Here is a 12801-nt window from a genome sequence, read left to right as displayed (position 1 = left end):
ATACCCCACCTTCATCACTCTGTCATTCTATCTGTCATTCCCTTTTTATATATCTCTATCATTCTTTTCTTCATTCCCCCTATCATTCTTCCCTTATTCCCTCCATCACTCGCTCCCTGAAGGCTATAATGGTTTGTGGCTGACTCGGGGAAAAGCCTCAGGGAAAGTGAAGGACTACTTAACACTGAAATGTTAACTAGTAGATCACTCAGTGGTAATTAATGGACTTTAGAGTAAAAGGCTTTTTCACCGTTTTCTACCGTCTCACTCTCTCTCTCTCTCTCTCTCATTCTCTCTCTCTCTTTCTCTCTCTCTCTCTATCCCTCTCTCTCTCTCTCTCTCCCTCTCCATTCTCTCTCTCTCACTCTCTCTCTCTCTCTTTCTCTTTCTCTCTCTCTCTATCTCTCTCTCTCTCTCTATCTCTCTCTCCCCCTCCATTCTCTCTCTCTCACTCTCTCTCTCTCTCTCTCTCTCACTCTCTCTCTCTCTCTCCGTCTCTCTCTCTCTCTCTCTCAGGGATGAAATGGATAGTATGGCCGTGGGGCTGAGTTAGCGAGCGTAAGAGGGTCACACCGCCAGCGTTTATTTGCACTTAAATGTTTTACTCTCCATTCGATGGGCCATTAATTTAGTTAGTGCACTTTTATAAATAGTATGGTGTGTCATTGTCAAGTGAATTAGTGGTACTTTAAACCCTTCACTAGGGGCCTATACAACATCAGACACCGCCACAGCCAACCAGTAGATAGGCTCGGACCAGCTCCCCTATATGATGCACTTACTGTAAGTCTCTCTGGATAAGAGTGTCTGCTAAATTGTAATTGTGAGACTATCCTTTTTACAGTGTTTCATTAAGGACAGGAGTGTATCTGTAGGCCATATAGCTACTGACACTGATACATGGCCCTATAATGAATGGTGGTAGATTACTGTGGATAGAGCTTCAAGGGAAAGTAAACAATTAATAGCGCAATTTCTCATAACACAGAATCAGAATTGCTGGGAGACGTTTCTGTATAAGGTGCTCTAATTTTGTGTCTGAATGTAATATTTTCCTATTATAAAACCCATAATGTATTGTAACACATAATACAATATAATAAACTCATAATTTAGTAATTGCACAATCTGACAGAACAGCTTAGACAGTGGAAACAGCCTAGCCTGAGAAAAGCCTGAGAACTTCACAAAGCTGAGATAACTACAGTGGACTTCAGAGTCACATGGCTGTGTTTAAATTTTCCTGTAACGCTGACAGCCTGGGAGGGAGAACTGTGAGTCAGAGAGCCTGCCTGTGTGAAGAATTGGCCGCCTTGCACTTTCACCAGCAGGTTAATGTAGACAGTGTGTGCAGGGTGTGGAGGTGGGGGGTTAATTCAGTCCAATGGAAACTCAGCAGGAGGGGGATTGCTGGGCATGGGCCTGGGGTTGAACGTCTGATCTCTAATACAACACTGAGAACACACAGACATTCTGGACACACTGACTCTGATATTATTAAATCACCATGGGTATAGGAGTTACATTCATGCATTGTTTTGTTGGAAATGTAGATTAAAACAGTAGGTCTTTAAATAAATTGGTTTAAACTTAAAGGCCCAGTGCAGTTCAAATTCATTTTTTCCCTGTGTTTTGTATCATACTGTACAACAGTTGATGAAACAAACACTGTAAAAGTTTTAGAAATGTAATCAGTGTTATTTCCTGATAGTTGCTGGTTGAAAATACAATCTACACAGGACCTTCTAATCAGAAGGTTTGCATGGGCGGGAGTTTCGGATTGCCTGGTGGCGGTAAATTTGTTAGACCAATAACAGAGTTCCAAATCTCTTTGCCAATAACAGCTAGTTTTCAGTTTACCCCTCCCCACTCCCAGAATATCCTAGAGAAACAGTTTTTTGATGAAAACCTATTTTTGTACATTTTAATGGAAAACTATTACAGTAAAGGACTGAATTGTTACCCAGAAATTATATGATATTGATATAAACATGGCTGCATTGGGCCTTTAATAATAGCTTTCATGAATAAGCCAATGTAAATGTTTATAATTGCTTATAAATGCAGTCATAGTGTGGAAATGGATTTGTAATTGTACAAGTTAGGAAATAACAGGATAAAAGAAAGGAGAGCTAGCAAACAGTAGAGCAGAGCAGAAGTGGATGATGAAAAAAAACAAGACTAAGAGGTAAAAAATAGATCAAATAAGAGGAGAGGAAAGGTGGGGATAAGCAGAATAAGGGCTAATGCAAACACAAGGCTGATTGGTTCCTATCTCCATGGACCATGGGGGATGATTTGGTTCCTATCTCCATGGACCATGGAGGATGATTTGGTTCCTTACTCCATGGACCATGGGGGATGATTTGGTTCCTATCTCCATGGACCATGGGGGATGATTTGGTTCCTATCTCCATGGACCATGGGGGATGATTTGGTTCCTATCTCCATGGACCATGGGGAGGGATTTGGTTCCTATCTCCATGGACCATGGGGGATGATTTGGTTCCTATCTCCATGGACCATGGAGGATGATTTTGTTCCTATCTCCATAGACCATGGGGGATGATTTGGTTCCTATCTCCATGGACCATGGTGTAGATAATGCTAATACAATCCCATTCCTCTCCCTCAGCATCCCTACTGGATGGAACACTGACTGATGGACTGACAGACTGACATACCGTGGGCCTTAGAAAATCAACGGCAGCCAAATCCCAGCCTGATGTCTATTTCAGTGGCACGCTATCAGGGAGTAGATAAAGGTGCCGTGGAACTTTTAACATTTCCATAGGCCTGCCTAATATTGGGTTTGGATAAAATGAGGCCATCAATTTATTTCACTTCTCTTAATCAGCATCCAGCAAATGATATTCATGTATATTCATGTTGATTTTGAAAGGAATGGAACTGATAGGCTACATTAGGGCTGCATTACAGTATTACTCTGATGGTATTAGGCCTACTCGCAGAAAGATGATTTGGTGAAATATTGAAATATCATATAGCTAATGAAAATCAGTGTGTTTAGTCAGATCATGCTTAAAATCAGTGTTAGCTCCAACCATGTAATATATGACAATAATAATTCACAATCACAATATGAATGGGCTGATATGAACAAATTTCCTATTGAAAAAATATCTCTCCAATAAGGGCCAATTGAGTTAGTATTTTAACTCAGTGACAAGTTAGTTAGGACATGCGCCTTCAGGATCCTACATTTACGCATGGAAGTGGAGGAAAAAGAGAGGGGGAGGAGGATAGGAGGGAGGAAGAAAAGGGAGAGGTCGAGGAGGATGGAGAGGAAGGAAGAGGAATTAGGAGGGAGGGAGGCCCCGTGGATGTAATATATTAATAGCTAGGGCCTCCTTCCCTCCCTCCCTCCCCCTTGGCTGAGCCCCTAGCCGCCTACCCTGCATGGTATTGATTATTAGGCGAGAGCAGTAATCTTCTTAAGGTCATTAGGAGTACTTAATTAAAAACTAGTTAGACTGCCTTTGTTCACAAAATAAATTGCAGCTGTTCAAATGCGATTAGCTGATAACAAACTTGTATGGAAATATAAGGGGCCTTTTTAGACTTGTTTACATATTTTGAATGCATAATGTTCAACCGTTCTCATGTGGCTGCCTTGTTGCTTCCACAAGCTACTGCATATAAGCAGAGACAAGTGCTGAAATTCCGTTTGAAAGAAATAGGCAGAGTTTCTGATGGGCAATTATCATTTGGACAACAGGAATGTTGACAATGCTGTAATACATTGTTTTCTGTGACAATTATTTCTATGAAACCCAACACTGCACCCCACACTGCTTCTTGCCACACTGCTCGCTTAACCCGGATGCCAGCTGCACCAATGTGTCGGAGGAAACACTGTACAACTGGGGACCAAAGTCACCGTGCATGCGCCTGGCCTGCCACAACGAGTTGCTAGAGAGCGATCGGACAAGGACATCCCGGCCGGCCAAAGCCTCCCCAAATCCGGACTACGCTGGGCCAAATGTACACTGTCTCACGGGTCTACTGGTTGTGGCCGATTGTGACATAACCTGGGATCGAACCCGGGTTTGTAGTGACGCCTCAAGCACTGCGATGCAGTGCCTTAGATCGCTGCGCCACTAGGGAGGCCCACGGATAGCCTCTTATCCATTCATCGTTCCCTTATGCCATAGTTTGTACATCTCAGTTGTCAGTAGAAACCACATTTGTTTAAGCAGGTCAGCCATATCAGCTATGTTTGTTTAAAGGCAGTAAATGATGCTGAATAAACTGTTTCGCTGCCAGACAAGGCTCCGCTGATAGCCAGGTGTAGCAGTGGTAAGGATTCACTCCATGGTGCTAAAAAGAAAGCACTGCTGGTGGGACAACTTTATGTAGGCCCTAACAGTTTGTAGCAACTACTTGTCACTGTTATAGTGCAATTAATGTATTGTTTAGTGTTGTGTTGTGTAGTGGCTTTGCTGGCATGCATAAAACAAATGTTTTAGTTTGCCACACCAAGATTTGCATGCTAAAATCGCCACTGGCCTTTCACATAAGCTTTGAGTAAGATCCCAATTTCATATCCCTTCTTTCAATTAGTATTTTAATGTATTAATTTATGCTGAGTAGATAAAAACCTAAAAAAACAATGGTGAGTTATATAGTGGTGGTACAATGATAAACATTAGATAGTCTCCCTCAAATCCCTCTCTTCCGTGTTATGTTATAATCTACTGCCCCTCTCTTCTGTCCCTCCGGGCTTCAGCACCTGAATGCACGACACTGTCTGTCTGTAGTGTCCATACCAGGGTTGCTATGGCGACCACGGGTAGCGTTTCTTCCTACGCAAGGAGACGAGAGCCACTTGTTAAACCCAGACGGATCACTCGCGCATTGGGGGGGTAATAGAATACTAGTCATCGCTCCTCAGCTACAGGCATCGGTAATTATCGGACTTGCATACATTAGACTGTCGTCAGCTATGTCGGGGCTTTGTCAAAGATATGCCGAGCGGCGATTGTGTCGCTGTAGTTGGTAAACGCATTGGATGACCCTGTTGTGTTTTTGTTTTGTTGCTGACAAGTTCCTCGTTGCTGCTTTGTTTTGTGTCTAGAGCGGCGTGCTGTCCAGATGGCAGCTCGCTGTAATCAGCTTTATGCGAGAAGGGCGGAATGTCCACCACACGCCTCCAGACTGTGAGGTAAGACTAGGGACAAACTCGCTGACACAAATCGAGTTTTCTATATTTAAATGTAAAAATGATATAATACTTTATTGTTTAAAAAAAAAATTGTTGTATTAGCTTATTTAATCAAGGAACTGTGACTGTGTGTTAGTTTATTGGACAGCAACTTGTTGCACGTTGTAGCCAGTGCGCAAGCAGCGTAGCTTCGATAAACCTGCCACTGAGGGAAACAGCAAAGCAAATTACGAGTTTGTGCTTGGTTTAGTTTGACATATTTGTTGACTATTGTATCATTTGCTGAATATATTTAGGCTACTTATAGACAACCACGTTGCTGTTCAGTAGACAGCTGTCAATGACTAAGTCATTGACCATTAAACCCTCTGCACAATCAGAAAGAGATGGCACTAAAGTTGCAAATATTGTAGCTAGTTAATGTTAACCTAATAATATCAGTTTTACCTAACCCCCTAAGCCCCAATTTCCCCAAAACTCTGAGAAACGGGGCATTTGAGGATCACAGAGATAACCCAAGAAATCCCTAGATACCCCTGCAAAAAGGACACTTTGTTCGAATCAACAGCAGGCAAAAAGGAAATGTTCCGTATCTGTTTAGCTTTCCCTCGATCAAACGAAACATAATAGCCTTGGGCAGGCACTAGCCTGCATGACATGTCCCCCTAGATTCGTTTTATGTCTGACTCCTCTCTCTCTCTCTCTCTCTCTCTCTCTCTCTCTCTCTCTCTCTCTCTCTCTCTCTCTCTCTCTCTCTCTCTCTCTCTCTCTCTCTCTCTCTCTCTCTCTCTCTCTCTCTCTCTCTCTCTCTCTCTCTCTCTCTCTCTCTCTCTCTCCAGGTATGCGTTGGGGTTAAATCCAAGCTATCATGTGAAGGATTTGGTTGTGTGTGTGTGTGTGTGTTAAGCTGCGCTGCCTTACCCAAGGCAGTGGTCTGTAAAATGTCACCTCCAGCACTGTGACCATCATGACTTATTCAACGACTCAGCTTCAGGCGGCTGCCAGGCCAAACGGACGGAGCTGGACCTCACTGAAAGAGGGGATGACAGAGAGAGGGGTGAGAGGAAAAAAAGGGGTTAGAGGGAGAAGAGAGATGAGAGGAGAGAACAGAGAAAGGCAGGAGAGAGGGGTAAAAAGGGAGAGAGGGGGAAGTGAGGCCTGTTTGAGAGGGGAGACAGAGTACAGAATGGGAAGAGAAAGAGAGGGAAGATGTGTGTGGAAAGTGGAGAGAAAAAGCGGACAAGGAATCCGATCCTCGCTCTGGCTCTACATCCTGGTCCTCTGCCTCACCTTTGACCCTGCGACCTCTCAGGGTCACTTCCCCCGGCTGGAAAACATCGGAGCCCACAAGCCCGTCACCCTTTCTCCTGCCCGCTCCAGCTGCGGCACTCCCGAGCGCACCACTTACTGCCACAGCCCCACCTCCCTGGAGGAGCTCCACAACTGCAGCCAGGCGTTCTGCAACCAGGAGTGCCCCTACCGTTCTACCACCCCACCCCATGCACCCCTACTGCTTCCCGCACACTGGGGCACCTGTGTCACCCAGGACGGGCTGGATCCTCGCTCCCGGGCAGGAACAGGGGGAGAGGGGGTTAGAGAAGGGGATGGATCCAGCAGGAGTGTGATATTCCGTTGGACCAAGGGAGGATGCGTGGCCTCTCCTCCCTTTCAGAGTCAGGGACATCTGGGCTCCTTCACCCTGGCTGTGTGGATCAAACCTGAGGCGCCTGGAGACATGTGCGTATCACAAGTATTCATTGTTATGTCTTTTATGTGTTTATACTGTTGTTAAAAACTGTATCAAGATGTTGAAATGCACTTTGTAACTCAGTTCATATGAGTGCCTTATATAAGTAGGCATTGGTCTAAAAACAAAAAAGAAAGGAAATTCAAATGAGCACCAAACTGCCTATTCCACCTATGCTCTAGCAAGGTTTTCCAGCACTGTTATATATAATGTAGTTCGGTCCAGAGAGAAAGATAAGACAGGACCATGTTAGAGAACAATCAGGTCAGAGAGGGCCAGGAAACCTGAGGCCTGGGTAGTGGTGTAAGGAGGACAGGATAATAGGCATGACTTTCCTTCAGGACAACCAGAGAAGCAGAGCAGGGTGTCAAGTGAGGGGTTGCATCCAAAATGGAACACTATGGCCTATATAGTGCGCTACTCGGGCCTTGGTCAAAAGTAGTGCCCTAGATAGGGAATAGTGTGCCATTTTTGGATTCAGCCAGGGTAAGGTAAGGTGTTACTGGGAGAGCTTACATGGTGCTGGGTTACACACACTTACAATCAGATCAGTTCCTTCTCTGGTAACTGTCTGGCTGCACTCTGTGTATCAATCAATCACACAGGGCTGTGCATTGTGAATCCCTCTCACACCTGTTGTTTGACATGTATCAGTCTTTGTTGTGACCAATATGGCAGCTATCAAAGAGGCTAGATGAAAGGCTTTCTGTCCTCTCCCTCCAAACACACATGACCACTGACCGTCACAGCTGCACATTCTAACATATACACACAGTATGCAGAATACATATTCACTGACTATGAATCTGATTGTAGGCATATGTGTTCCTTTGGGTAAAAGGCTTAGCTTAAGGACCATATTATGATATTGGTCTGTGTTCTGTTGCTTTAAGTCCAGTGAATCATGTACCAGTTAGTCTGGTTACACTTTTTGCCGATTGCTTCCACACCGATAGTGAATGCTTCGACAAAAGCATCAAAACCTTCACTTTTGTAACCATGTCGTAAACAAAGGCACGAAAAGTACAACACACATTTTCTGCTTTGCACTTTGTTTGCAATTCTGCAACACACTTCTGCAACACTACACACTGTTTCTTACGTGAGACACTTTGTTCAAGAAGGAAATCTCTTGCAGTCATTGGGAAAACACTTCTATTCAAAATGCAAAACATTCCTGAAATTGGCAACACCCACACACACACATGAAAACACATACAGTAATTGAACACCAATTAGTCTGAGCCTTACCACTACAAATAGACCTCAGGTAAGATCACTTCTTTTGTCAGAACTTAACAAACGTGGAGGCAGTGGGAGCGAGAGGAAGAGGTAGAGGAAGAGAGAGAGGACGAGGACAAGAACAAAGAAGGGGACCAGGCAATAGACGGAGACATATTTCTGACGACATTAGGGCCACTTTGGTGGACCATGTCATAAATCATGGCCTGACGATGAGGGAGGCAGAGAGTCCAGCCCAACCTGAGTCCAGCCCAACCTGAGTCGCTACACGGTAGCATCCAGAATACGGACATTTAGACTGGAGAACAGGTATGTCTTCAACTTTCTACACTAGACTGTACCTATGTAATTGTTGCACATCATTCTGCATCCCAGTACAATACAATATAGTCCTACAATATTAAGTCAAGGCTCCTCAGTGAACATAAAAATAGGTATAGTGCTGTGAAGTACATGTAGTGATGTTACTCAGTACAGTATGTGATAAAGAACCTAACCAATGACATCATATTCTTGCATTTTCTACAGAACTGCCAGACGACCTCCTGAGGGTGGAAGGCAACGTCTGTTCACCATGAACAGGAACTGGCCGTTGTCAATCTAGTGTTGGCAAACAACAACATCCGCCTACATCAACTACGAGAGCAAATCATTGCAGATCACACAACCTTCCATAATATCAACCGTAATAATATCAACCATAATATCAGTAGGTCGACACTCTGCCACATCTTGCGTCAACACCAACTTACGATGAAGCAGCTGTCCAGGTTTCCATTTGAGAGGAACAGCGTTCGATGTCCAGGGTTCTATTTGAGAGGAACAGCGTTCGATGGCCAGGGTTCCATTTGAGAGGAACAGCGTTCGATGTCCAGGGTTCTATTTGAGAGGAACAGTGTTCGATGTCCAGGGTTCTATTTGAGAGGAACAGCGTTCGATGTCCAGGGTTCTATTTGAGAGGAACAGCGTTCCATGTCCAGGGTTCTATTTGAGAGGAACAGCGTTCGATGTCCAGGGTTCTATTTGAGAGGAACAGCGTTCCATGTCCAGGGTTCTATTTGAGAGGAACAGCGTTCGATGTCCAGGGTTCTATTTGAGAGGAACAGCGTTCCATGTCCAGGGTTCTATTTGAGAGGAACAGCGTTCGATGTCCAGGGTTCTATTTGAGAGGAACAGCGTTTGATGTCCAGGGTTCCATTTGAGAGGAACAGCGTTCGATGTCCAGGGTTCTATTTGAGAGGAACAGCGTTCGATGTCCAGGGTTCTATTTGAGAGGAACAGCGTTCGATGTCCAGGGTTCTATTTGAGAGGAACAGTGTTCGATGTCCAGGGTTCTATTTGAGAGGAACAGCGTTCGATGTCCAGGGTTCCATTTGAGAGGAACAGCGTTCGATGTCCAGGGTTCTATTTGAGAGGAACAGCGTTCGATGTCCAGGGTTCTATTTGAGAGGAACAGCGTTCGATGTCCAGGGTTCTATTTGAGAGGAACAGCGTTCGATGTCCAGGGTTCTATTTGAGAGGAACAGCGTTCGATGTCCAGGGTTCTATTTGAGAGGAACAGCGTTCGATGTCCAGGGTTCTATTTGAGAGGAACAGCGTTAGAGTCAAAGACCTTCGCTAAGACTATGTGCAAGTAAGTGTCACTGTACTATACTGTAATACAGTAATGGCAGTAGATTGTGTCCTATTGGCACTGCATAGATACCTTCAGACAATCAGTCATTCTGGGGGTTGGGGGGGGGGGGGGGGGGGGTTGTCTGTGTGGGCACCTGCCTTAACTGTAGCTTGTAGTTTTGACTGAATGTGTCTGACTCAACCCGCCCCCCGCCCCATCCTTGTGTGATAATGTAGACATTGTAGTCCTGTGTTTTGAGTTACACCATATTCATAGTTCAGTGTATGTATTTTCTGTTACAGAGAGTCCTGGACTTTGATGCAGCTGCACAGCCTCATGAGTTCATTTCCATTGATGAAGCTGGATTCAATCTAGCTAAAACCAGGCGTCGGGGCCGACATGTTATAGGACAAGGGGCCGACATGTTATAGGACAAAGAGCCATTGTGAATGTCCCTGGGCAGCAGGGGGGAAATATCACCTTGTGTGCCGCCATTAGTCTGCAAGGCGTTCTCCATCACCATGGCACCCTAGGTCCCTACAATACTGCAACACATAATGGATGCACTACCTAATGCAGTTGTACAGGACGGACCAGAGCAGCCCAGGTTTGTTGTCATCTGGGATAATGTTGGTTTCCCACGAGCTGCTCTGATCAGGGACTGGTTCACCAACCACAATAACGTTACAGTTGTACAGGACGGGCCAGAGCAGCCCAGGTTTGTGGTCATCTGGGATAATGTTGGTTTCCAACGGGCTGCTCTGGTCAGGGACGGGTTCACCAACCACAATAACGTTACAGTTGTACAGGACGGACCAGAGCAGCACAGGTTTGTGGTCATCTGGGATAATGTTGGTTTCCAACGAGCTGCTCTGGTCAGGGACTGGTTCACCAACCACAATAACGTTACAGTTGTATACTTGCCTCCTTACTCCCCATTTCTCAATCTGATTGAATAATAATTTTGGGCTTGGAGTTGGAAAGTGTATGACCGCCAACCACATGCTCGCCTGCCTCTTTTGCAAGCAATGGAAGAGGCATGCGGAGACATTGAGGTAGGGTCAGTCCAGGGTTGGATACGGCAAGGTAATATTTTCCCCGTTGCCTAGCCAGGGATGACATTGCTTGTGATGTGGCCAGACCATAACAAGGCGGGATCCATAAACCACCCACCTCATCCCTTACAATACTATTTGTTTACCCTTGCAATGTAATTTTACTGTAATAATTTTTTGTTAATGTGAGTTTACAGTAGCATATTGTATTGATTACTGTACTGTAATTCTACTTTTCTTTGTGGTTTTGTTGTTGTAAAAACTTGCAATGGCAAAAAAATAAGCTGTATATTTTTTTTCCTGAAGCCTTTTTATTTTTGTGTTCATTGAAATGTGAGTAGATGTACTGTACTGGAACAATCTTCACATTGAAATGTGAGTAGATGTACTGTACTGGAACTATCTTCACATTGAACTGTGAGTAGATGTACTGTACTGGAACTATCTTCACATTGAAATGTGAGTAGATGTACTGGAACTATCTTCACATTGAAATGTGAGTAGATGTACTGTACTGGAACTATCTTCACATTGAACTGTGAGTAGATGTACTGTACTGGAACTATCTTCACATTGAAATGTGAGTAGATGTACTGGAACTATCTTCACATTGAAATGTGAGTAGATGTACTGTACTGGAACTATCTTCACATTGAAATGTGAGTAGATGTACTGGAACTATCTTCACATTGAAATGTGAGTAGATGTACTGTACTGGAACAATCTTCACATTGAAATGTGAGTAGATGTACTGGAACAATCTTCACATTGAAATGTGAGTAGATGTACTGTACTGGAACAATCTTCACATTGAAATGTGAGTAGATGTACTGTACTGGAACAATCTTCACATTGAAATGTGAGTAGATGTACTGTACTGGAACTATCTTCACATTGAACTGTGAGTAGATGTACTGTACTGGAACTATCTTCACATTGAAATGTGAGTAGATGTACTGTACTGGAACAATCTTCACATTGAAATGTGAGTAGATGTACTGTACTGGAACTATCTTCACATTGAAATGTGAGTAGATGTACTGGAACTATCTTCACATTGAACTGTGAGTAGATGTACTGTACTGGAACTATCTTCACATTGAACTGTGAGTAGATGTACTGTACTGGAACTATCTTCACATTGAAATGTGAGTAGATGTACTGTACTGGAACAATCTGTCACAGAACCCTGTATGAGAAAATTAAAAAGGTATACAAAGTACTAAAGACAGACAGTGTTTTGTATAAAATATATCAGTGTGTTGCTGCTTGAAAGAGTAATTCAAATGGTGCATGTGTGTATCATTTTGTTGCAAAAATGCCATTTTGAAAAAGGATTGTTAGGTTTTGATTGCAGAGTTTCATTTTGACATAGAAGTGAGATGTTTAGTGAGTGTGTGAGTGTTGTCTTATCGGGCTTGTGTGTAGAGTTTTGACACAATGAGACAAATTCCGCAACAAGTATGTAAGCAATCGCAAAAAACTGTAATGAGGCTGTGTGATTTGTGTTAGGCTATGTGAGGAATCTGTCCATGGATCTCTGGCATCCTAACACAGGACTCACAGCCTCACAGATAATGAAGAGGCCCACTTTGGGAATTTTATATACAATTATAACAAACACAAAACAGGAATTCAAGTGACCATTAGTGCATGTGTGTATGTGTCGGTGTATTGTGTGTGTGTGTGTTATCATACCAGCAGCTGTGGCTAGTTTAGATCAATGGGAGAAAGATTGCCCTGTGTGTTTCTCCGTGTATACAGGGAGCATCCACTCAAAGAGCACTTTGTTTTCCTCCACTTTGTTTTCCTAGAAAATGACAGAGTAGAGAGGGGGATTGGCGAGGGGGAGCGGGCATGGGAGAGGGGGAGAGGAGATGGGGAGGAGGAGTGATGAATGGTCTGAGAGACAGAAGGATGTCTACACACTGTCATCTCAACAGGTAGTTACTAGAGA

General features: G+C 43.9%; 1 protein-coding gene and 1 long non-coding RNA gene across 2 annotated transcripts in view; both read left to right on the top strand.

The window, feature by feature from the left end:
- Positions 1 to 4824: 4824 nt before the first annotated feature.
- ush2a (Usher syndrome 2A (autosomal recessive, mild)) overlaps positions 4825 to 12801 on the top strand; it is a 504211-nt gene continuing 496234 nt past the window's right edge. Inside the window, exons 1-2 of the mRNA XM_055862864.1 lie at positions 4825 to 5185; positions 6025 to 6922. Of these exons, the coding sequence (XP_055718839.1) occupies positions 6153 to 6922 (770 nt within the window). The 5' untranslated portion in view covers positions 4825 to 5185; positions 6025 to 6152. The remainder of the gene's footprint in view (positions 5186 to 6024; positions 6923 to 12801) is intronic.
- LOC129811504 (uncharacterized) lies at positions 6974 to 12299 on the top strand. The gene is made up of 3 exons (XR_008752889.1): positions 6974 to 8483; positions 8703 to 9807; positions 10092 to 12299. It is a non-coding gene; the product is annotated as an uncharacterized LOC129811504 (long non-coding RNA).

The sequence above is a fragment of the Salvelinus fontinalis genome, chromosome 15, assembly GCF_029448725.1.
Source record: "Salvelinus fontinalis isolate EN_2023a chromosome 15, ASM2944872v1, whole genome shotgun sequence".
NCBI classification, from domain to species: domain Eukaryota; kingdom Metazoa; phylum Chordata; class Actinopteri; order Salmoniformes; family Salmonidae; genus Salvelinus; species Salvelinus fontinalis.
This window is presented reverse-complemented; position numbering and strand designations above follow the sequence as displayed.